A 24,572-nucleotide genomic window follows, 5' to 3' on the forward strand; every position below is an offset into this window, starting at 1 on the left:
CTCTAATATCACCATCTTTATATCGCAAAACTATTGCAAGGAATCAAACATATTATATTCAGTGATCTACAAGTTTTATGTAGGATTTTATGACTAATCATGTGAATGACCAGTTCCTATCATCTCTCTAAATAGATATAAGTGAAGCAAGAGAGTTTAATTCTTTATACAAAAGATATGCCCACGCTCTAACAAATATAAGTGAAGTAAAAGAGCATTCTACAAATGGCGGTTTTCTATGTAAAGAGAAACAGGCAATCCAAACTTCAAATGATATAAGTGAAGTACATGAAGCATTCTATAAAGCCATACTCAAAAGATATAAGTGAAGTGCATAGAGCATTCTATAAATAAACCAAGGACTATCTCATACCAGCATGGTGCATAAAAGAAAAATGAAAACTAAATGCAAAAGACGCTCTAAGATTGCACATATCGCATGAACGAAACGAATCCGAAAACATACCGATACTTGTGGAAGAAAGAGGGGATGCCTTCCAGGGCATCCCCAAGCTTAGACGCTTGAGTCTCCTTGAATATTTACTTGGGGTGCCTCGGGCATCCCCAAGCTTGAGCTCTTGCCTCTCTTCCTTCTTCTCACATCGAGACCTTCTCGATCATCGAACACTTCATCCACACAAAACTTCAATAGAAAACTCGGTAAGATCCGTTAGTATAATAAAGCAAATCACTACTCTAAGTACTGGCAAACCAATTCATATTTTGTTTTTGCATTGTGTCTACTATAATATAACTTTTTCATGGCTTAATCCACTGATATAAATCGATAGTCTCATCAAAACAAGCAAACTATGCATCAAAAACAGAGTCTGTCTAAAACAGAACAGTCTGTAATAATCTGAACATTCACCATACTTCTGATACTTGAAAAATTCTACCAAAATTAGGAAAAATAAAAAAAATTTATAGGAAGACAGTGCAAAAAGAATCAGAATCGTTTTACATTCCAACTAAAAATGTAAAATCGCGCACTTCAGCCAAAATTTATGTCCTGCACCGTACAAACCATCAAGCAAATGTAAACATCCTAAAGGCAAACATTGGCACATTATTTTTATAATACAATGGAATTGTACAAGGGGATAATTATTTTTTTTGAAAAGTTTCTGTAATCAAGATTCACAAAGTTGCCGTGAGCATGAACAAAGTTCAAAGAGCTCTCCCACTTCAACAGTGCTTGTCTTTCTCACTTTCACTTTCCTTTTTTAAAAAGTTTTGGGTTTCCCTATTTATTTTTGTTGTTTTTAAACTATATGAAAGTACTCAACAGAAATAAATGACTCTCTAAAACTTTCGGGTTGTCTCCCTGGCAGCGCTTTCTTTAAAGCCATTAAGCTAGGCATATAGTGCTCCGGATCCCAAGGTATATCAAAGCCAATTTTAATTAACAATGATTTGTAATTTAGAAGTGAGCACAAAGTAACATATATCATGTAATGACGAAGTCTAACTCTCTTCCTATGCATCGGCATGTCATAAAAGAACAATTCATGCATACAAAGTAAAGGCCAATGCATAGTATAAACAGTTTCTTGCAATTTTACCATGTTGGAAACATAGAGAGGTGGAGATATAGTTCCTCTCTTATAATAATTGCAAGTAGGAGCAGCAAGCACATGCATATTATATTCATCAAAATTATCATGTGTAATAGTAAAACGGACTGAGATCCAGTGCCTTGGCACACACAAGGCACGGATGAACAGTATCGTGCCTTGAGCTTTCAGCCGTTAGATCGGAAATCAAGGTTCCAGATTTCAGTGAACAGTACCCCGCGCTACAGTGTGTTGGTCCTGTAGTGATTATCCTGTAGCAGACTTCCTGTAGCGATGCACTGTAGCGGTGACTCTTGATGTTCATCGGACCGTCGCTTGTAGATCCAACGGCCAGGAGATGCCCTCAAGGCACGATACTGTTCATCCGTGCCTTGTGTGTGCCAAGGCACCGGATCTCAGTCCTAGTAAAACGCAACCCATCAATATAATCCTTAATAAGTGCAAACTTCTCCAATATAGTGTAGTCGGGAGAATTCAAAAAGATAATAGGACTATCATGTGTGGGTGTAATAGCAGCAATTTCATGTTTAACATAAGGAACTATAGCAAGTTCATCTCCATAAGCATAATTCATATTGGCATCTTGGCCACAAGCATAGCAAGCATCATCAAAAAGGGATATTTCAAGAGAATCAACGGGATCATAATAGTCATCATAGCAATCATCCTTCGGTAAGCACGAAGGGAAATTAAACAATGTATGAGTTGAAGAGTTACTCTCATTAGAAGGTGGGCACGGGTAGCTAATCCGTTATTCCTCATTTTGTTCTTCGCTCTCCTCATCATCTTTTTCATCCAATGAGCTCATAGTTTCATCAATTTCTTCTTCCATAGATTCCTACAAAATATTAGTCTCTTCTGGGACAACAGAGTAGTCCTCAATATATGGTTCAACATAGGTATTAGAAGCATAATTATCATAGCAATATTTAAGTATGGCAAAATTTTCAGATTTGTAAAGAGTAGCATCATACTTTTCAATCAAAGAGGCAATTTCATAAGCACCCTTAGAAGAAACAAATTCTTCAATTTGTTGAACATCATAGTAATTATAGACACCCTTAGCATACGAAGATACAATTCCATTATCACTAAACTCACATTGATAGGGAAGGTGTTTCTTAGGGTTTTCAGAACAACAAGTAAAATCATATATTTCACATGAATTCCAAGCATAGCATTGCAAACGATGAATTTGACCTAGTAAAAGTTTTCCTTTTTCAGATATTCGGTGTCGCGCATAACAAGCATGCTCATCTAAAGATTTGCCCTCAACTAAGCTAGTGGGGTTTCAGCACGAGCACATAGGGATCGAAGATGATCGAAGTAATAAGCTTCAGGAGTGTGGTAGATTTTGAGTGGTTCTTCAACCATTGGTTCAGTAGGTATAACTAATTTTTTTGTTATTTTGTGTTTCCTACCCATAACTAAAGATAGAAAACAATTAAGAACAACAAATAAAAATTACTTAGTGATAAAGCAAACAAGCACACACGAGAATATTCACCCCACACTATTGCTCCCCGGTAACGGCTCCAGAAAAAGGTCTTGATAACCCACAAGTATAGGGGATCAATTATAGCCTCTTTTGATAAGTAAGAGTGTCGAACTCAACGAGGAGCTAAAGGTAGTAGAACAAATATTCCCTCAAGTTCTATCGACCACCGATACAACTCTACGCACGCTTAACGTTCGCTTTACCTAGAACAAGTATGAAACTAGAAGTACTTTGTAGGTGTTGTTGGATAGGTTTGCAAGATAATAAAGAGCGCGTAAATAAAAAGTAGGGGCTGTTTAAATAAGGACACAACTAAGTTAGTTTTAGTAAAGAGGTTTTTGTTACGAGAAAGTTATTTGTCCCTAGGCAATCGATAACTAGACCGGTAATCATTATTGCAATTTTATATGAGGGAGAGGCATAAGCTAACATACTTTCTCTACTTGGATCATATGCACTTATGATTGGAACTCTAGCAAGCATCCACAACTACTAAAGATCATTAAGGTAAAACCCAACCATAGCATTAAAGCATCAAGTCCTCTTTATCTCATACGCAACAACCCCCTTACTCGGGTTTGTGTTTCAGTCACTCACGCAACCCACTATAAGCGAATCATGAACATATTGCAACACCCTACAACGGGGATCCCTCACGCTTGCGTGACACGGAGAGCACCATAGGACAGCACCAATAATAAAACATGCAACTCAAATCAATCTTGATCATCAAATAGCCCATAGGACAAAACGGATCTACCAAACATCATAGAATAGTCATACATCATTGGGAAATAATATATAGCGTTGAGCACCATGTTTAAGTAAAGATTACAGCGGGTAAGAGAGAGGTTACACCACTGCATAGAGGGGGGAAGAGTTGGTGATGATGGTGGTGAAGTTGTTGGTGAAGATTGCGGTGATGATGATGGCCCTCGGTGGCACTCCGGCGCCACCGGAAGCGAGGGGGAGAGAGCCCCCCTCCTTCTTCTTCTTCCTTGACCTCCTCCCTAGATGGGAGAAGGGTTTCCCCTCTGGTCCATGGCCTCCATGGCATGGGAGGGGCGAGAGCCCCTCCGAGATTGGATCTGTCTCTTTATCTCTCTCTGTTTCTGCGTTCTCAGATTCTACCCTTTCATCGTTTCTTATATTCCCGGAGATCCGTAAGTCCGATTGGGCTGAAATTTTAACACGAACTCGATCCGGAAATTAGCTTTCTTGCGGCGAAAGAAGGGCTACAACTGCCTTACGGGGTGGCCACGAGGGTCAGGGGCACGCCTGCCCCCCTGGGGCGCGTCCCCTGCCTCGTGGGCCCCTCGAGCATCGTCTCGCGTTGATTTCACTTCCCAAAAATCACATATATTCCAAAAAATTCTCCATTCGTTTTTATCCCGTTTGGACTCCGTTTGATATGGATTTTCTGCGAAATAAAAAACATGCAACAAACAGAAACTGGCACTGGGCACTGGATCAATATGTTAGTCCCAAAAATACTATAAAAAGTTGCCAAAAGTATATGAAAGTTGTAGAATATTGGCATGGAACAATCAAAAATTATAGATACGAAGGAGACGTATCGGTCGCCAGGTGATGTACGGACCTGGATGCAATTCTTCTTCCGGTGTTCTTTGTACTATCTTGACAGTTGATGAATAGATTGAAAGTTTTCTCACAATGAGCGTGTTTGGTTGCCCGCATAGAGCCCAACCAGGCACGTGCGGGAAGCAAGAGGCCTGTTTGGTTGCCTGGTTTCACTATCGGGCCTGCATCACACGCTTCTTAAAGCAGCCCAGAGCCTGGCTCGCCGGAAACGCTAGAATCAGCAGTTTCTCGCAAGCTAGGCCGAGCCGAGCGCAAGGGAGCGGGCCCTTGCACGAGTGGAGATGGGAGGGATGCGAGGTGATTACGTGAGGTCTTCTTCAACCTCCAGTAAGCTCCTACCTAATCTCCTCCCTCAGATCTATACAACGGTGCTTCGGTTCGAGGTAAGCTCTACACGAAAAAGATGCACCTCAATGCTACGGTTCCGTTCAGGCGATCGGTTCATAGTTTTGTCGACTGTAAGTTCTTAATATTGTGTTCCCGTTTGGAGCTATTCTGAATGAATTTTGTTAGATTCGTCATGCACGATCGATCATTTGAAATTTCCTTTGACCAACAGTCTAATCTCGCAGTTCCTCACAACATTCGTGTTGTAAGTTTTTGGTTTCGACGATCGTAGCTTCATCTCTCTTTGAGCAGCAATCTACTGCACTGACGCCGCCATGTCGAGCTCCTCTGTCCTCTACTCAGAGCCCTCCTATTCGTCCCTCTCGACGCCGAAGCCCTTCCCCTTGATCTCCTTGCCCACGTCCTACTACACTAGAGTCGTTTCCGGCGTCGCTCATCTCGGCCTACTCTCTATCGTTCTCCTACTGCACTGATGTTGCAATGGCGCATACACTGCTTTCTTGTGTCCTCTGCCTCCATGCACACTGCAGTTCGCCGCACCGCCAACGGGGTCGATCATCTTGGCCTCCTCTCTCTCGCCCTACTACACTGGAGTCATTTCCGGTGTCGATCATCTCAGCCTCCTCTCTCGTCCACTACACTGACGATACTATGGCGCGGGCATTGCATTCACCTCCTCTGTCGACTGTCTTTGCGCGAGCACCGCAACTAGTTCACCGATGGTGTCGCTCGCCGTGCCGCCGACGGGGTCACTCATCCACGACACCATGCTTGTCATGTCGGAGACGGCGCCATGGCCACTATCCACCGCAGTCGCCATGGTCCAGCGCACACTGCATTTCTGTGTGCTAAGTACAAGTGCTAGCTCTTAATCATACCTCATGAGGGCAAACAAACATCATGTAGTTTTATGCGCCGAGACAATGCAGGCAACTAAACAACATGCCAAAGTTTATCCCCTAATGCAGGCAGTCCATATGCAGGCAACCAAACAACTTGTAGATGTCGCATATGAGGCTGTTTTTCGAGAGCCAGGCTGATTGGAGAAGGGTATGCAATACAGGTACTGCAGCCGACGACAACCAAACACGCCCAATATGTATGTGTGTGTACTATTGTACTTCTTCTATTTAGCATGCCTTCGGAAGTTCTTCACGAGCCAGCTTCTCTGTCTCCGCGTGGGAGCCAGCTCGAACACATCAGCTCCTGGAAGCCTGCTTCGCGGAGACCCGTCCTGCCGCAGTGAAATTCCATGGAGCAACAAAAGTGGAGCTCCTAAAAAAAGAGGAAGGTGGAGTTGCTCTAATTTACATGAGAATGCCATCGAAGTCAATCCTGTACCAATTCGCGCGACGTCTTTCCCCTCGTCATCTAGTTTCTCTCGTCCTCTTGTCCCCTTTCTCCCTAGACGGTAACCCTAGGAGGGCGCCACCAAACCGCCGCCACCCATCCGACGCGGCGCTGATTCTCCGCCGCACCCCTGCAGGTTTCCCATCCCATACCCACTGCAGTCGCTGCCCAATCTCCTCCTTACCACCGCCCATCATTAACACTCTCGGACGCCTGAGCCTGCTTCAACTCCCTCCGTTGCTCGTCGCTGGTACCCAGTCAAGCTTGCTGCCGGATCCAAGGCAGAGAGCCCCTCCTAGCTCTCTTCCCCACGTCGGCTTCCTTATTGGCTATTTCGAGTTTGTACAGTGTTTGGAGCTTCTCTCTGCTCCCGAACGAATTGCTACTTCCGTTTGAAGCTAGTTGCGACTGGCTTCACGAGAAGCTGGCTATTTCAGGAAGCCGGAGAGGATCCAAATGGGCCCTTAGTGCATGTGAGTCTGGCATGTTTTGTGTGTCTGTTGGTGTTCACATGTATACTTTTGGTGTTTCTGTGCGCACTTTAGGTGTTTTTGTGTCTACTTTTCAAAACAATGAGTTTGTGTTTGTGTGTGTATTTTTTTTATTTCCCGAAGCAGAGCACGCTTGGCAGATCACAATTTCCAGCTGTTGGGCTGTGCGGCTGTGGCCTGTGAGCCTCGCCACTGGGCCAGCCTTCTCCCTCCCTCTCGCCGCGAGATAAACCGAAGAACCGGCTACTCTCTAAAAAAAAAAACAGGGAACCGGCGAACGGCGGCCACCGTCACCTCTTCCCGGACCAGCCGCGCAGTGAGAAAAGGTCAGTGATCACCTTCTTTCGCCCCTCCTATTCGTCCCGCTTCCCTGCACAGGCTGATTGCGCGGTGTGGCCGTGTGGTGCGTGCTATTCGTGGTTGGGGAATCGGGATGCTGCCCTCCATGATTACTCATCGCAGATTTCCCAACCGCTCAAGGATTGGCCCAGACTGAGCTCTGGAATTTGCAGACCAAAGCGAATCGAAGCAAACTCCCATGTAGGCTTCAATTCAGAAATCCGAATGCCGTAGAATGGCCATCCTTTTGGCCTCATGTTGACGTTTTACAGACCTAGACCTTCTAGGAACCCTAACATTTGGGGAAATTTTCGGTGTCTTCCTAATTTTTCCCAGTATTTTTATTTTCCTTTTAAGTGCTTCTAAGAAACATGTATTATATGCTTGCTGTGCTCTTTACATTGCCGATGCGAAGCTTGGTGAACGGTTTGGTTCATGTATATTCTCGCCTTGTGTCGTATCGAGTCAGTGGTACTTCTGTGAAAGGGCATTTTGCCCACTTAACTGAACCCTAGTAACATGTAGGGATTTTGCACTCTAACTCTCCACTTATGTGGAATTCTTAATGAGCATGCTGGATAAGAACTGAGTAATTTTGCACTTGTTTACCATGGAGTATATGATAATTTGAGAAAAGGAAGGCCATGAATGAATTACAAACTTTAACCTGTTAGCAGCCATGCAAAAGAATTACTCCCTCCGTCCCAAAATAAGTGTCTCAACTTTGTACTAACTTTAGTACAAAGTTGTACTAAGCTCAAGACACTTATTTTGGGACGGAGGGAGTATAAGATTAGACAGTACTAGTTAGATGGAAGCTACGTCTGCCATGTGCAATTGACTACAAGATAATCATGTCTAACCACTTTCTATCTTAACTGAATTTCGTGTCTGCAGCTTGGCGTCTATACTTTCAAGGAAGGAGACTATCTCCTGTATGGTTGGCCTCACGAAAGGATTATAGTGTACACACTTGCAAGCGGCTTCGAGCACCTTCAACATCTGCTCTTCATACCCTGTGCCCCGGAGTGTAGGATCCAGGACCTCAAGCTGCCTCCCTTCTGATTTCATCTCCTGTACCCAGTTCACTAGTTCTTTTGATGAAGACAAGACCAGGACAGGCCGCCTTCCAGTGAGCAGCTCAAGTAGGACCATGCCAAAACTGTACATGTCACCTCTCAGTGTAGCAACCCATCCTTGTCCATACTCAGGTGGGATGTAGCCCGGAGTGCCAACTAGCTCAGTTGTGAAATGGGTTTGACTGTCAATCAACCTGGAGAGCCCAAAATCTGCAATATAAGCTTTGAATTCTTTGTCAAGCAGGATGTTGCTGGACTTTATGTCACGGTGGACAATGTGAGGCTTGCAGACACCATGGATATAAGAAAGGCCCTGGCTTGCTCCTTGTGCGATCTTCAGCCGTGTTGGCCAGTCAAGAAATGAACTTGCACCACCATCCCCATTGTGAAGCCAGTCGTCCAGGCTGCCATTCTCCATGTAGGGATATATGAGGAATCTTGAATCTCCCTGTATGCCATAACCCCAGAGCGGTACAAGGTTGTCGTGCTGTGCCATTAAGAGTGCATCAACCTCTGCAGTGAATTCTCTGTTCATCAGACACATGTCATCATTAAGCTTCTTGATAGCCAGTTTGAGGCCATCAGGTAAATCAGCCTTATAGACCAGTCCATAACCTCCGCACCCGATGATGTTCTCCTGGTGAAAGTTATTTGTAGCCTTCACAATGTCAGCGAATGTGAGGTTACTTTCTTCTCCCTTTCCTCGTGGCACTATCACTAATGATTCTTCTGAATCAATCTCGATTGAAATAGCTTCCACATCTCCGTTATTGCTGATCCTGTTTTTGGTTATGAAACTGGTATGCTTGAATGTTGCAAGGAGACCCCCAAGCACAAAAAGAATAGTAGTTCCTCCAAAGAACACACCGAATGTAATTTCCATAATGGATTTCTTGCTCCAGTGTTTTCTGAAGCCCGAAGGTCCTTCAGTTGAATCACAACTGCGATGAAGAATATGGCCACACAACTTTGGATTCCCCTCAAAGCTAGAATTTGAGAATGTACTTAGCTGGACTCCATCTGGAATTTTTCCTTTGAGGTCATTGTGGGAAATGTTGAATGCTGAAAGGAAGTGCAGGTTCTTCATTGCCGATGGGATTATACCTGTGAGATGATTGCTAGATAAGTCCAGCACCCGCAGATTTATCAGGTTGCAGAGCTGCCGTGGTATCTCTCCTGATAAGCTATTTGAACTGAAGTTCAGTATAACAAGCGAGTTCAACTGACCAATCTCCTCAGGGATCACACCGGTGAACTTATTATTTCCTAGATTCAATACTTTTGGGAAAGCACTGGTTATCCGATATTGACGTGATGGAGTTGCATAGACAGGAAGTTCAAAGGCTCTTGGGTCCAAACGGGGCGCAATCTTATCTGAATTTAGCATTGGCATCTCCATTAAGGCTGTTGGAATTTCACCTGTAATGTTATTATTTGATATATCTAGATGGAACAGTAACTTTAGGCTTTTGATCCAGCCTGGTATTGGCCCACTGAGTTGGTTATCTTGCAAAAATAACATCTCCAGCTTTGCCAGCTTTGATAGCCAAAGGGGTATGTTTCCAGACAATGAGGAACTAGCTATTGAAAGAACCTGAAGATTCTGAAAACCATCAACTATTTCATCTTCTGGCATGGTCTCACTCTTGAAGTTGGTCCCCCCGATAAGTAGGGAAGTGAGGTTCCTACAATTCTTGAGTATCCGGAGTGTGTTTGTGATATTTGTAAAATTGTTGAAACCAAGTGATAGGAAAGTAAGGGATTTCAAACTGGCTATTCTTGGTGAAAGCTGCCCATGCAAGTTGTTGCCAGATATCCGCAGTGCAGCCAGCTTGCTGCAAGAGTATATGCTTTCTGGAATTGTGCCGGTGAAGTTGTTGTACAGAAGATCTAAATTCTTCAGATTGAGCAGGCTTGAGAAGTTGACCTTGGAAAGTACTCCGTTGAAGTGGTTGCTCTTGAGGTCAACTGTTATGAGATTTGTGCAGTTGCTCAGAGCTGACGGCAGCTCCCCTGACATCATGTTGTGGTCCAGATGCAATTCTTCTAATTTCTTGAGCTGGCCTATTGAGTCTGGAATCTTGCCGCTGAAATTGTTTCCTCCAAGATTTAGGTTAGCCAGATTTCTGAGCTTGATTATCTGTGCGCCATCGAGCTTTCCATCTAAATTATTGTCCGGAAGCGAGAGGTACTCCAGTAGGGAAGCATCAAAGAGTTCATTGGGGAGAGCCCCCCTGAGGTTGTTGTGACCAGCCTTGAGCACTCTGAGCATGGAGCAGTTGCCAAGTCCTGGAGGGATGCTGCCTGTAAATTGGTTGTAACAGAGCTCAACCACAGCTAACAATGACGAGCTGCTGCAGAAATGACTCGGTATTTGCCCACTGAAGCTGTTGTTGCTGGCGTTGAGCGCGACCAGGTTGTTCATCACTAGCCACGTCGATGGAAACCCTCCTGTTAACAAGTTGCTCGAGATGTTCAATACCTGCAGAGGCTGTGCAGGGGTTGAAGATGGCAGCTCTTGCATGTCTCCTCTGAGGCGGTTGAAGCTGACATCAAGGACGATGATGCTACTGGACGACACGAGCTCCAGCGGCAGGCCACCCGACAGCGAGTTGTGGGACAGGTTGAGGCGCAGCAGCCCGGTGAGGTTGCCCAGCGACGGCGATACGCGCCCCTCAAGGCCCCTCGAAGCCAGCGAGACGTCTGTCACTGACCCATCCGCACCACAGGCGATCCCTTCCCACACGCAGCAGTCGGTGCTGTCCCGCTTCCACGACGCTGCAAGGCCGCCGTCCCGCGACAGCCCAGCCAGGAACTGCAGGAGGGAGCCCTTCTCCCCCTCCGTGCAAGAACTGGCTGTAGAGGCCATGGACAGCACCACCACCACCACCACAAGAGCAGCATAGCCAAGGAGACGCATGGAGAATCCGTTGCTGCACTCCTTGCATGAGGAACGGAGCTGCTGCTTCTGCATGGTTTCCTAATCAAAGCTTTAGCAGGAGAACCAGATGATTGAACCTGACCTGGTCAGGAAAGAGGGCGAGGAGGAAGGAGAGGGAGGATTGGACTCTCACATTGACCACAGAAGAGAGCAGGTTTGGGTCAAGGATCAGGGGCTGTGCGGGCGCACATCCACACTGGTGCTCTTCACACTTGCCTCGGGCAGCAGCTTCCTGGCTCTCACCCACGCCATCACGTTTCGGTTGAGGCCGCCTTGCAATAAGCCAATACTCTATCAAAAAGCCCAGACCCTGTTGCACAAAACAATTGGTGCTTTTGGTAGCCACCCTTTGATTCTCGGATTATTGAATCGGTAATGGTACAATGATGCATTTTGTTTAACTACATGATCTGATGGATACGATATGATATGCCCCATCGGAGAAGTATTATTTTTACCAACTTGACTATGCAACAAGTCTCTACTAATCGCAGCAGGTGGTCACTGGTCAGTGGTGTCCGTTCTTGGTCTCTCTCTTTTTGGTGTTTTTATTTACTTGGCCGTTATTTAGTTTGTTACTTCTACTTTATTCACTCATGTAATGTGTTCCTTGTGAATCTAATTAGGACATTAGGTGCTGGTTGGCTGTCAGGTGTCAACTTTGCACAGTCGAGTCTTCAGTTTCAGATTAGAACGTAGACTTGGCATGCATGGAGATGCAAGAGACGTCACGTAAGCAAAGAAATTGCCTGCCACCTAGGCCTTGGGGAGTGCCTACGTGGGACGTGACCACCTTGTGATGTAATGGGAAGAAATTTACATGGGTGATTAGAGTTTCTGTGATGACTGATGAACATACCTGTATATTATATTTAATTTGATTAATGCCACTCCAAATTTGGTTATTTTCGAGAAATGTCACTGCAATTTTTAAACTTTGAAAAATGCCATTTCATGCCATTTCCAGTGGCATTTTTCGAAGTCTGCAGTGGCGTTTTTCAAAGTTTGCAAAAATTGCAATGGCATTTTTTAAAGTTTGAAAATTGCAGTGGCATTTTTATGAATCGGTATAATTTTTTTTTGAACCGGGCTAATCCTCTTTCCATTATAGAAATAACGGAAATACAGCCATATCCGAGTTCAAACGAAAAAGAAAAGGGAAACGACAAGTTCAAACACTCTAGGGAAACCCGCTGTAGGCGCTCGCAATCGAAACACCCACTACGAGGCAAAAACCCTGGAGCACTGTCACCATGCAACAAAGTAGCAAAGGTTCAGCAAAACACCGCAGCCTACGCAGATGCGATACAGCAGGAGCATAGCACGACCGAACAGCTTCAAAAGGGGGAGCTTTTAAGAAGTGCAGCGCCCGAACAGCTTCAAAAGGGGGAGCTTTTAAGAAGTGCAGCGCCCGAACAGCTTCAAAAGGGGGAGCTTTTAAGAAGTGCAGCGCCAGAATCACCCTAGGTCGGTGCCCGCGTACGCCGTCGCATAGAGCCTCATCATCTCCTGTCGCGCCATGCTCCAGTTCCGTTCGTTCCTTGCCCTTCAGTAGACCTGCCCAATAGGATAGATGTACATAAGCAGTGAAGACAATCTCAAAAGGAGATAATAGTTTCTTAAATTCAAAGGTGGCCTGATTGCTATAATTGGAGTGACATTTATCTAATTAACCCATTATTATTCAGCATTCATGTGCACCTAAGATGCATCACTTAAACAACATTATGTACTCAAATGGGCATTTTATAAGTTTTCTTGCTACCTTGTTATCATGTATCCACCTATTATCAGCCTTTTCATTTTAGAGAAAAGCGTACTGTGGGTCCCTTAGCTTGGCACTGAGGAACAGTTTAATTTAACAACATGAAAACCGATCAATCGGAAGTAAATCAAAATGGATCTCCGTCGGTCTTTAAAAAATAGAAAGCAATGTTTGAGGCCTAAACATAGCTGAAAAGTGTGCATTTCTTTTTTAAGTTTGCCTCAAAGATGTTTAGAATGTGCATATTACTCCCTTCGATCCTTTTTACTCTGCATATTAGAATTCTCTAAAATCAAACTTCACAAAGTTTGACCGTATTTATATGAAAAAATATCAATATCTGTCATGCTAAAGTTATATAATATGAAACTTTAAGTCATGACACATCTAGTGGTATTGATTTCAGATTATAAATGTTGACACTTTTTTCTACAAAGCTGGTCTAACTTTACGAGGCTTGACTTCAGTCAAATCTTATATGCGAACTAAAAAGGACCGCAGGGAGTACTTCAAAGATGTTTAGAATGTGCGCACATATTTCATCAACATATCCTTTTCGCCTGCTGTGTAGAAGAAAAAAGACAAACATGTGGATCAAAATAAGGTTAGTTTTGCTAATTCATTCACTAGTCTTCGTTGCCTAATGCGTTCCCTGTGAATCTGGCCAACTATTTCAATTTGATGAGTGCTCTGAAAACTTTGTAGACAAAACAGAAACCACCATCAACCACCAGCATTGGAAGGGGATGTAGATCTCCAGCATCACATGATCCAAAGTACATGGATTAAACATGTACAAATGGCATCGGTCGTATTTGCAAAAAAAATATTTCATATGTGTGTATACTAATTTTATAGACATATAATACATGAAAATCATAGTCAAAGTTTTGTAAAGACCAGAAAAGTCAATCAGCGCCTTATATTTTGAAAAGGAAGGAGTAGTAGAGATATGAGAAGCACCCCCCCCCCCCCCCCCCCCCCCCCCCCCCTCCTTCTTCTGCTGGAGCAGCGAAACGGAGGCGGGCATGAACCGTTGTGTCACCGGCGTTCACAAGGGGAGAAACCATAGTGCTGGCCCAACCATTTCTTCAAAAGATTGGTGAAAAAACTGCAGTCTTGCTTTCATTTGAGCAAACCATATGCATTTCCTATTTGACGCACCGAAACGCCTACAACCGCATGCATTGTGCCGGTCCAACTCTGACATGTGCTTTTGTTGGCCCTACGGTACGTCCGTGCATTTTTTTGTTTTTCATTTCTGCACCTTTTTGTGATTTCTTTCATTTCTTTCCTTTCCCTTTTCCCTTTTTTTTATTTTTGACCCTTTACTATTTGTTTGTTTTCTTTTTTAGTAAAAATACACGTTCTTTTCCTTTTTTTCTCTCTCTCTCTCTTATTTCGTTTTGCATTAACATTTTAAAATTCATGAACATTTTAAAAAATACAAGGCGAACATTTTCTTTAGTTACAGATAACATTTTTCTAATACACAATGACCAAAATTTTAAAACATGACGAAACTTTTTATAATACACAGTGGTCATTTTTATAAACACCATGAGTATTTTTCCAATACACATTAAACATGATGAACATTTTCTAAATAGAGGACGAACATTTTCTAAATGCAAGCGAACTTTTTTAATTCCATGAAAGTTTTTAAATTCCATTTTTTAAAATAAATTTTAGAAAAAATTAAGAATAAAGAAACCAAAGGAAAATAGAAATCCAAGCTAAAACTAAAAAAACCAAAAATGAAAATAAATCAATAAAAACTGGCACCTGACGCACTAAACTCAGGTAGCAGTGGCAGCTAACTGGGCCGACCCATCAAGGGCGATCGCTGTGCTGTAGCCTCTCCCCCGATGAGTCCAGTCCAAAAGAAAAGGAAAAAAAAAAACTTCCGACGAGCAGCACCTCCAGCACTCTTACCTCCTCCCCTCCCGCCACCGTACGGGCGCCGCCGACCGCCGTTGCTTCGCAGGATCTCTTCTTCCCAAGCGTGCTACATGAAACTATCCCTCCGGCGCAGAGTCGTCCTTGGGGAGCCGCCGTGGGGAACGCCACGGCGCGTTCTTGGCGGACCGCAGCAGCGTGGCGCGCTCAACCTGTTCTGCGAAATGCCGACCCGGACATCGTCTATAGGGCGGCGACCGTGGCCGTCGGGGGTAGCTCGGTGAGTCGCATCGATCATGCTGCAACGCAAGGTCCGTGGGTTCATATATCGTAGCTGTATTGCGTTCTCAATCCACTGAATTCCATGCTTGGACCAAAATTCGGTAGTATATATAACAATCCAACTCCAACACTGCTGGTTTCAAGTTTCAACAAGCGAATCCATTAATCTGAAGCAAACAGCTGAAACCAATAGTGTCTGCACTTGAATGGAAACCATGTTTAACATTCACTGACAAAACAAGGCGATAATTTCACTTGTTTATTATTTTCCCCAAGCTTGTAAAGCTTGAGCATACATAATACTTTAAGAAGCATCCACAATGAAGATGAACTGAGAAGAACTTTCCTAAAAAACATATGTAAAGTTCAAAATGCGAATCTGTTGGGCACTGTACACAAATAAAGTAAGGCTAATCAGAACTAGTGCTTCTAGTGAAGCTGGAAAAGTTGAATCTCTGTGTAAAGTACAATATTAGCTACCATGTGGAATTTATCCACTCGTGGTTGACTTTCATGTGTCCAGGTCAGCATTTATACTGGCCAGGCAGGAGACTGCTTCCATGATAGTTGGCCTCCTGAATTGATTATGATCGACACACCTGCAAGCAGTTTGAAGCACCTTCAGCATTTGCTCTTCATACCCTGTTCCTTTAAGTGTTGGATCCAGGACCTCAATCTGCTTATCCTCAGACCTCATCTGTAGAACCCACGGGACAAGTTCTTTTGACGTAGACAGGACTGGAATAGGTCGCCTCCCTGTGAGCAGCTCAAGCAGGACTACCCCGAAACTGTACATATCACCTCTTAACGTAGCAACCCATGCTTGCCCATACTCAGGGGGAATGTAACCCGTTGTGCCAACCAACTCAGTTGTGACATGTGTTTGGTTGGGAAGGATCAATCTGGCTAGCCCAAAGTCTGCAACATAAGCTTTAAATTCTTTGTCCAGTAGGATGTTGCTGGATTTGATGTCACGATGGACAATCTGAGGCTTGCAGACATCATGGATATAAGAAAGGCCCAGGCTCGCTCCTTGTGCAATCTTGAGCCGAGTCGGCCAGTCAAGACAGGAATTGGCATCATCATCCCTGTTATGAAGCCAATCATCCAGGCTGCCATTCTCCATGTAAGAATAAATGAGCAGCCTTGAGTTTCCCTATGCGCAGTAACCCCACAATGGTACAAGATTTTCATGCTGTGCCATGGAGAGTGCATCAACCTCTGCTCTAAACTCTCTTTCCATCAGAAACATTTCACCATTGAGCTTTTTGATTGCCAGCTTGGATCCATCAGGTAGCTCTGCCTTGTAGACTAATCCATAACCTCCATATCCAATGATGTTCTCCTTGTCAAAGTTGTTCGTAGCTTTCACAATGTTGGCGAATTTGAGCTTGTTTTCTTCCCCTTTTCCTTGTGGCCTCTGCATCACCACTAGTGTTTGCTCTGAACTAGAGTAGAATGAAGTTGCCTCATTGCCTCCGTTATTCTTCCTTCGACTTTTTGCTGTAAAACCCTTCATCCTGACTGAGACAAGGAGACGCCCCAGCAACAAAAGAAAAGCAATACCTCCAAAGAACACACCAAATGCAACTGCAAAAATGACCTTATTTCCTTGTTTTCTTGGAACTAGAGGTGTTGAAGCTGGACGACATTTGTGAGTGAGCATAGAGCCACAGAGCTTTGGATTCCCATCGAAACTAGAATTTTGAAATGTATTAAACTGGCCTCCAGATGGAATAGGCCCTTCTAGGTCATTGTTCGAAATGTTGAATGCTGAAAGGAAGTGCAGGCTATTCAATGCAGCTGGGATAGCACCTGTGAGATTGTTGCTGGACAAGTCTAGCACCTGCAAGTTTGTGAGGTTGCAAACCGATTGTGGGATCTGCCCGGATAACTTGTTGAAACTGAAATCAAGTAGAACAAGCACTTTCAACTGACCAATCCGTGGGGGGATCACACCTGTGAAGTAGTTGTTGCTTAGATTCAACACTGTCGGAAAAGATGTAACAACGCGGTATTGAAGTGATGGACCATCATAAACAGGCAGCTCAAAGACCCTTGGCCTTGCCTTCCAATGAGTTGCGTTTTCAATTGATTTTAGCATTGGCATTTCCATTAAGGTTAACGGGATTTCACCTGTAAGATTGTTGTTTGACACATCCATGTACAAGAGATGGCTTAGGGAGTTGATCCAGCCTGGTATTGGTCCAGTGAGTTGATTGCTAGTTAAAAATAACATCTCCAAATTTGCGAGCCTTGATATCCAATGAGGTATTTTCCCAAACAATGGGCATTCTTCGATGTCCAAAATCTGAAGATTCTCAAAACCATTAAGCCAGTCATCCTCTGGCATGAGTTCTCCCTTGAAGTTCTGCCCAATAAGTAAGGTTGTAAGGTTTGTACAGCTCTGAAGGATTCGAAGTGCATCTGTGATGTTTTTGAAAGAATTTTTAGCAAGTGACAGGAAAGTGAGGTGCTTCAGATCACCTATTCGTGGTGAAAGCTGCCCATTTAATTTGTTGCCAGATAGTCGCAGTGCAATCAGATTGCTGCAAGAGTATATGCTCTCGGGAATTTTGCTACTGAAGTTGTTGTACAGAAGGTCTAAAGTTTTTAGTTTGGGCAGGTTGGAGAAATTGACCTTGGTAAGTTCTCCAGTAAAATTGTTGCTCCTGAGGTCAACTGTTATGAGATTTGTGCAGTTGCTCAGAGCTGATGGCAGCTCCCCGGACATGTTGTTGTGATCTAGGTGGAGCTCCTCTAGTTTCGTTAGCTCAGCTATAGAATATGGAATATTGCCACTGAAGCTATTCCCTCCAAGATCAAGAGTAGACAGATTTCTGAGGTTGCTTATGTGTGCACCATCAAGTACTCCATGTAAATCATTGTTAGGAAAAGAGAGGTGCTCTAATGAAGTAGCATTGAAGAGTTCATCTGGAAGTGTTCCACTGAGGTTGTTGTACCCGGCCCTGAGCTCTCTCAGCTTGGAGCAATCACCAAGTCGTTGGGGGATGTTGCCACTGAATTTATTTAAACACAGATCAAGCACAGCGAATGATGGTGAGCTGTTACAGAAATGAGTTGGTATGTCCCCTGTAAAGCTGTTATTACTGGCATTGACTACAATCAGATTCTTCATTTCTTTCCATGTGGTGGATGGCAACTGTCCTGAAAATAAGTTGCTTGAGATGTTCAGTACCTGGAGAGGCCGGGCATGGTTTGATGATGGCAGCTTGTGGAGTGTTCCATTGAGCTGGTTAAAGCTGACATCAAGTATGGTGATGCTGCTGGACGACACCAATTCCACTGGCAGACCACCGGACAGCAAGTTGCACGACAGGTTGAGGCGCAAGAGGCTGGTGAGGTTGCCAAGGAACGGTGAGATGGACCCCTCGAGGCCTTGAGAAGCCAGTGAAACACCAGTGACCGTCCTATTATAACTGCTGCAGGTGATCCCTTTCCAAGTGCAGCAATCCGTGCCATCCTGCCATGCGGCAGCAAGGCCGCCGTCCCGCGAGAGCTCAGCAAGGAACTGGCGAAGGGAGGCCTCCTCGTGCTGTGTACAGGAACTGGTCGGAGAGGCCAAGGAGATCAGCAGCACAAGAGCAAGACCAAGGGAAGGTATGTGCAATTTCTTGCTCTGTGTCTGGTTTGAAAACTGGAGTGTCTGCATGGTTTTCTGGTGAAACTAGGATGGAAACCAGGGCTTATGTTGTGTCCTTGCTGGATAAGACATCAATGGTGATCTACTCATGAAATACCATGAGGGGGGGAAAAAGATCTTGCTCCCATTAACATTTTGGTCCTTGCAGTCGTAGTCAGCACAAAGGGAAAAAATGGCTGGTTCACACTATGACGTTTCACTCACGGCTGCCTGCTATAATCCACTGACAAGTCAATTTCCCAATCTTACTGAATATGGACCACACAGAATATTGCTTTTGCAGGCATTCACTCATTCTTGACCCAATCTGTATATAATTATTACAGCATGCCATAATTTACTTGACCTGACATCACTTGTCTTACCGGCTTCGCTTCACCGAACAAATCTCATCTTTCCTCACTAATACTAACCAAAAAATAATCAGTTCTTGATGCATCCTTTTGTGAACAGGAAAAAGTGCGCGTTCGAGAAAGAAACAGTTTGTGAAGATTTTGCAAAGATTCTACTGGCGACAGTATGCCAGGAAGATTCTACTGGTCGTGGAGGAGCTAGGGAAAGCTCGTATATCATGCTGAGTGTGCATTTTTGCTGTGTATATATGTGGGATAGTGATTCTGCGGGCTGCAATACAAGGTCCGGCGTTTCTTCACCGCGCGAATACTTTAACATGGTTGGTGCTTCTGTTCTTTTAGTTGTGGTATAATGTTAATCTGTTATGCACGGTGATTTCCTGACATTCTAAACATCGTAGTTGTATTGTGTTGTTATATCCATTCAATTCACGTGTGGACCAAACATCTGTACACTGCAGTATCAACCAATCCAACTCAAACTCTGATGTTTTGTGAATCAGTTAATCCGAAGCAAACAGCCGATAGAGCATCGTATAGTATCTGCACTTGAATGGAAAGCACTTTTATTCTTTCACTGTGAAAACAAGGCAATCATTTTACTTGTTTATTCTTTTTTTACACTCTTGGGAAGCTTGAGCATGAATAATGCTTCAAGAAACATCCGAAAGGAAGATGAACTACAAAAAAAAAAGCTTTTCTAGAAAAGTAAATTAAGCTCAAAATAACAACCTGTTGGGCGCTGTAAAACCCAACTGTAAGGTTAATAATAAGTATTGGCTAGCTTTTATGTCCGCAGATCAGTGTCTATACTGCCCAAGCAGGAGACCACTTCCATGATAGTTGGCCTCCTGAACTGATTATGATTGACACACCTGCAAGCAGTTTCAAGCACCTTCAGCATTTGCTCTTCATACCCTGTTTCTCGAAGTGTTGGATCCAGGACCTCAATCTGCTTGCCCTCAGACCTCATCTGTAGAACCCATGGGACAAGTTCTTTTGTTGTAGACGAAACTGGAACAGGTCGCCTTCCTGTGAGCAGCTCAAGCAGGACTACCCCAAAACTGTATATATCTCCTCTCAACGTAGCAACCCACGCTTGCCCATACTCAGGGGGAATGTAACCCATAGTGCCGACCAACTCAGTTGTAACATGAGTTTTGTTGGGAAGGATCAATCTGGCTAGCCCAAAATCTGCAAGGTAAGCTTTAAATTCTTTGTCCAATAGGATATTACTGGATTTGATGTCACGGTGTACAATTTGAGGCTTGCAGATATCATGGATATAGGAGAGGCCTAGGCTGGCTCCTCGTGCGATCTTGAGCCGAGTCGGCCAGTCAAGAAATGAGCTAGTGCCATCATCTCTGTTATGAAGCCAATCATCTAGGCTGCCATTCTCCATGTAGGAATACATGAGGAGCCTTGAGTGTCCCTGGACGCAGTAACCCCAGAGTGGTACAAGATTTTCATGCTGTGCCATGGAGAGAGCATCAACCTCTGCACTGAATTCCCTTTCCATCAGACACATTTCACCGTTGAGCTTTTTAATTGCCAATTTGGAGCCATCATGTAGCTCTGCCTTGTAGACTAACCCATAGCCTCCACACCCAATGATGTTCTCCTTGTCAAAGTTGTTCGTAGCTTTCAAAATGTCAGAGAATTTGAGCTTGTTTCCTTCTCCCTTGCCTTGTGGCATGTGCATCACTACTAGTGTTTCCTCTGAACTGGAGTAGAATGAAGTCGCTTCAACATCTCCGCTATTCTTGCTTCCATTTTTCTCTGTAAAACCCTTTATCTTGACTGAGAGAAGGAGTCGCACCAGCAACAGCAGAATAGCAATACCTCCAAAGAACACACCAAATCCAATTGCGAAAGCAAATTTCTTATCTCGTTGTTTTCTGGAGGACGGGTGTATTGAAGAATCACATTTGTGAGTGAGAATAGAGCCACACAGCTTTGGATTCCCATCGAAACTAGAATTCTGGAATGTATTGAACTGGCCTCCAGATGGAATAGGCCCTTCTAGGTCATTGTTCGAAATGCTGAATGCTGAAAGGAAGTGTAGGCTATTCAATGCAGCTGGGATAGCACCTGTTAGACTGTTGCTGGACAAGTCTAGCACCTGCAAGTTTGTGAGGTTGCAAATCGACAGTGGGATCTGTCCGGATAACTTGTTGAAACTTAAATCAAGTACAACAAGCACTTTCAACTGACCAATCTGTGGGGGAATCACACCAGTGAACTGATTGTTGCTTAGATTCAACACCGTTGGAAAAGATGTAACAACACGGTATTGAAGTGATGGACCACTGTAAACAGGCAACTCAAAGACCCTTGGGTCCCATTGAGTTGCATTTTCAATTGATTTTAGCATTGGCATCTCCATCAAGGTTAACGGGATTTCTCCTGTAAGATTGTTGTTTGACACATCCATAAAGAAGAGATGGCTTAGGGAGTTGATCCAGCCTGGTATCGGTCCAGTGAGTTGATTGCTATTTAAAAGTAAGATCTCCAAATTTGTGAGCCTTGATATCCATAGAGGTATTTTTCCAGACAACTGGCAACTTTCAATGTCCAAAACCTGGAGATTCTCAAAGCCATCAATTCTGTCATCCTCTGGCATGAGCTCTCCCTTGAAGTTACTGCCGATTAGCAGAGTGGTAAGGTTCCTGCAGATCTTTAGGATGTGAAGTGTGTTTGTGATATTGCTGAAAGAGTTTGTGGAGAGTGATAGGAAGGTGAGGTTCTTCAGATCACTTATTCTTGGTGAAAGCTGCCCTATTAATTTGTTGGTGGATACCCGTAGTGCAGTCAGATTGCTGCAAGAGTATATGCTTTCTGGAACTGTGCCGTTGAAGTTGTTGAAGTAAACATCTAATGTCTTTAGATTTGGCAGGTTGGAGAAATTGACCTTGGCGAGCTGTCCACTGAAATTGTTATTCTTGAGGTCAATTGCTACGAGATTCGTGCAGTTGCTTAGAGCTGATGGCAGCTCCCCTGACAATTTATTGTTGTCCAAATGGAACTCCTCCAATTTCTTGAGCTGGCCTATGGAATCTGGAATCTCGCCACTGAAGTTGTTCCCTCCAAGATCAAGTGTTACTAGATTTCTGAGCTTGGTTATGCGCACACCATCAAGAACTCCATTTAAATGATTATTACGAAAAGACAGGTATTCCAACAAAGTAGCATTGAAGAGTTCGTCTGGGATTTCTCCACTGATGTTGTTGTACCCGACCCTGAGCTCTCTCAGCTTGGAGCAATCACCAATTTGTTGGGGGATGTTGCCACTGAATTTGTTTAAACACAGATCAAGCACAGCGAAGGACGGTGAGCTGTTACAGAGATAAGTTGGTATGTGCCCTGTAAAGCTGTTGTTACTGGCATTGAGTGCTCTCAGATTCTTCATTGCTTCCCATGTGGTGGATGGAAACTGTCCTGCAAATAAGTTGCTCGAGATGTTCAGTACCTGGAGAGGCTGGGCAGGGGTTGGAGATGCCAGTTCGTGGAGTTTTCCAGTGAGCTGGTTAAAGCTAACATCAAGTGTAGTGATGCTGCTGGACGACACCAATTCCAGCGGCAGGCCACCGGACAGCGAGTTGTGAGAGAGGTTGAGGCGCAAAAGGCTGGTGAGGTTGCCAAGGAACGGCGAGACGGACCCCTCGAGGCCTCGAGAAGCCAGCAAAACATCAGTGACCGTCCTATTAGGACTGCTGCAGATGACCCCTTCCCAAGTGCAGCAGTCCTTGTTGCTACGCCACGTCGCGGCGAGGCCGCCGTCCCACGAGAGCCCGGCATGGAACTGGAGAAGGGAGGCCTCCTCATGCTCGGTGCAGGAACTGGCCGGAGAGGCCAAGGAGACCAGCAGCACGAGAGCGAGGCCAAAGCAAGGTATGTGCAATTTCTTGCTCTGTGTCTTGTTTGAGCACTGGAGTGTCTGCATGGTTTCCTGGTGAAACTAGGACGGAAACCAGAGCGTATGTTGTGCCCTGCCTGGATAAGACATCAGTGGTGGTCTATTCATGAACACCATGAGGGGGGAAGAAAGATCTTGCTCCCATTATGCGTTGGTCCTCGCAGTCGTAGTCAGCACGAAGAAAAGAATGGGTGGTTCACACTGTGTGACGTTTCACTCACGGCTGCCTGCTATAATCCACTGACCAGTCAATTTCCAAATCTTACTGAATAGTGACCGTACAAAATATTGCTTTTGTAGACCCTAATAACTAATTCCTGACCCAGTCTGTCTAGAATTGTTACTTCAAGCGATAATTTTCTTGACCTGACATGACTTGTCTTACCGGCTTCACCAAACAATTCTCACATTTTCCCACTGATACTGACAACCAAATATCGGTTCTTGATGCAGGAAAGAAAAGCAGGGCATAAGAGAAAGAAACAGTAGGTGAAGAAGATTTTGCGAAGATTCTACCAGGCGAGACAATGCGCCGGGAAGATCGTACCGAAAGGCGCCTGCGATTGAGAGCAATCATCATGGTGTGTAGACAAAGGCCAAGTGGAGGGCAGGAAGAAAGTGCAGTTTCCTGGCTTCCTGGCTTAATGGACGGGGTGGGTGGTCGATCCGTGCGGTCTCCTCCATCCTCTTCTTGACCCGGGGGCGTTTACTTGCCCTTGTCACGCGTGCGTGCGTGCGAGCTTCGTCTGATGTTTACGTTTGCTCTTCTTTTGCCATTCTCCTGGCTCCACTGGCGCACTATAATTGCGGACCGTGGACGGTGACGCTTTGTGGCTGTCATCTGAAGTTTGAACCGTAACTTGGGGTGCTGGCAATGGTGATGCTAAGTACAGTTTTCTACTCCTATTACTGTTGTTTTGGAATGTTAATTAGTTTACTTGAATACAAAGGTGGTGTTGATTAGTTTACTTGGATAGGTCGACAGCTCCAATTATATGGATAAACCCTTTTTAAGAACTATATTAAGCGAAATTGCCAAACGGAGACCGAGCTCCATAAAGGTCTTTATTTGAAAACTTCAAAATTCAAACTTTTCAACGACAGGGTGTTTTTTTTTTCTTTCTAAGAGGCACCGTTGTGTTTCGCACAATAAATTTGTGCTTCCATGAGAATCAAATCTATGCTTCTTGTGGAAGTAAAAAACACATTTTCCCTTTTCCGAGAGGCACAATTGTGCATCTCATGGAAGCAAATCTGTGTCTTCACAAGAAGCAAATCCGTGCTTAACGTGGAAGTAAAGATTTTTTTTTTGAGAGGCACACATGTGCTTCTCGTGGAAGCTAATATCTGCCTTCACAAGAAACAAATCTATGTTTCTCGTGAAACAAAAATACACATTTTTTCGCCGAGAGCAAAGTTGTGCTTCTCATGAAAGCAAATCTATGACTCCACAAAAAACAAATTTGTG

The 24,572-nt window shown here is 44.3% G+C and overlaps 3 protein-coding genes and 1 pseudogene across 4 annotated transcripts; 1 reads left to right on the plus strand and 3 right to left on the minus strand.

Annotated features, from left to right (window-relative positions):
• Nucleotides 1-8,012: 8,012 nt before the first annotated feature.
• Nucleotides 8,013-19,272, minus strand: LOC125515710 (annotated as a pseudogene).
• Nucleotides 14,854-24,075, plus strand: LOC125515709 (E3 ubiquitin-protein ligase MARCHF11-like). Of its 2 annotated transcripts, none has more exons than XM_048681222.1 (3): nucleotides 14,854-15,169; nucleotides 19,289-19,471; nucleotides 23,558-24,075. In XM_048681222.1, the coding sequence occupies exons 1-3, from the start codon at nucleotides 14,859-14,861 to the stop codon at nucleotides 23,595-23,597; spliced, it is 534 nt and encodes a 177-aa protein (XP_048537179.1). In that variant the 5' UTR covers nucleotides 14,854-14,858; the 3' UTR covers nucleotides 23,598-24,075. The 2 variants fall into 2 exon arrangements, with proteins under 2 accessions (XP_048537179.1, XP_048537178.1); XM_048681221.1 differs by having other exon boundaries at nucleotides 14,865-15,169; nucleotides 19,289-19,508.
• LOC125515708 (tyrosine-sulfated glycopeptide receptor 1-like) lies at nucleotides 15,416-17,415 on the minus strand. Its single transcript, XM_048681220.1, has one exon. It carries the CDS (start codon nucleotides 16,295-16,297, stop codon nucleotides 15,683-15,685), a length of 615 nt encoding a protein of 204 aa, XP_048537177.1. The 5' UTR covers nucleotides 16,298-17,415; the 3' UTR covers nucleotides 15,416-15,682.
• LOC125515707 (tyrosine-sulfated glycopeptide receptor 1-like) lies at nucleotides 19,733-23,548 on the minus strand. Its single transcript, XM_048681219.1, has one exon. The coding sequence runs from the start codon at nucleotides 23,129-23,131 to the stop codon at nucleotides 19,976-19,978; it is 3,156 nt and encodes a 1,051-aa protein (XP_048537176.1). The 5' UTR covers nucleotides 23,132-23,548; the 3' UTR covers nucleotides 19,733-19,975.
• Nucleotides 24,076-24,572: the final 497 nt, after the last annotated feature.

This window comes from Triticum urartu, chromosome 6 (assembly GCF_003073215.2).
Source record: "Triticum urartu cultivar G1812 chromosome 6, Tu2.1, whole genome shotgun sequence".
Classification (NCBI taxonomy): Eukaryota; Viridiplantae; Streptophyta; class Magnoliopsida; order Poales; family Poaceae; genus Triticum; species Triticum urartu.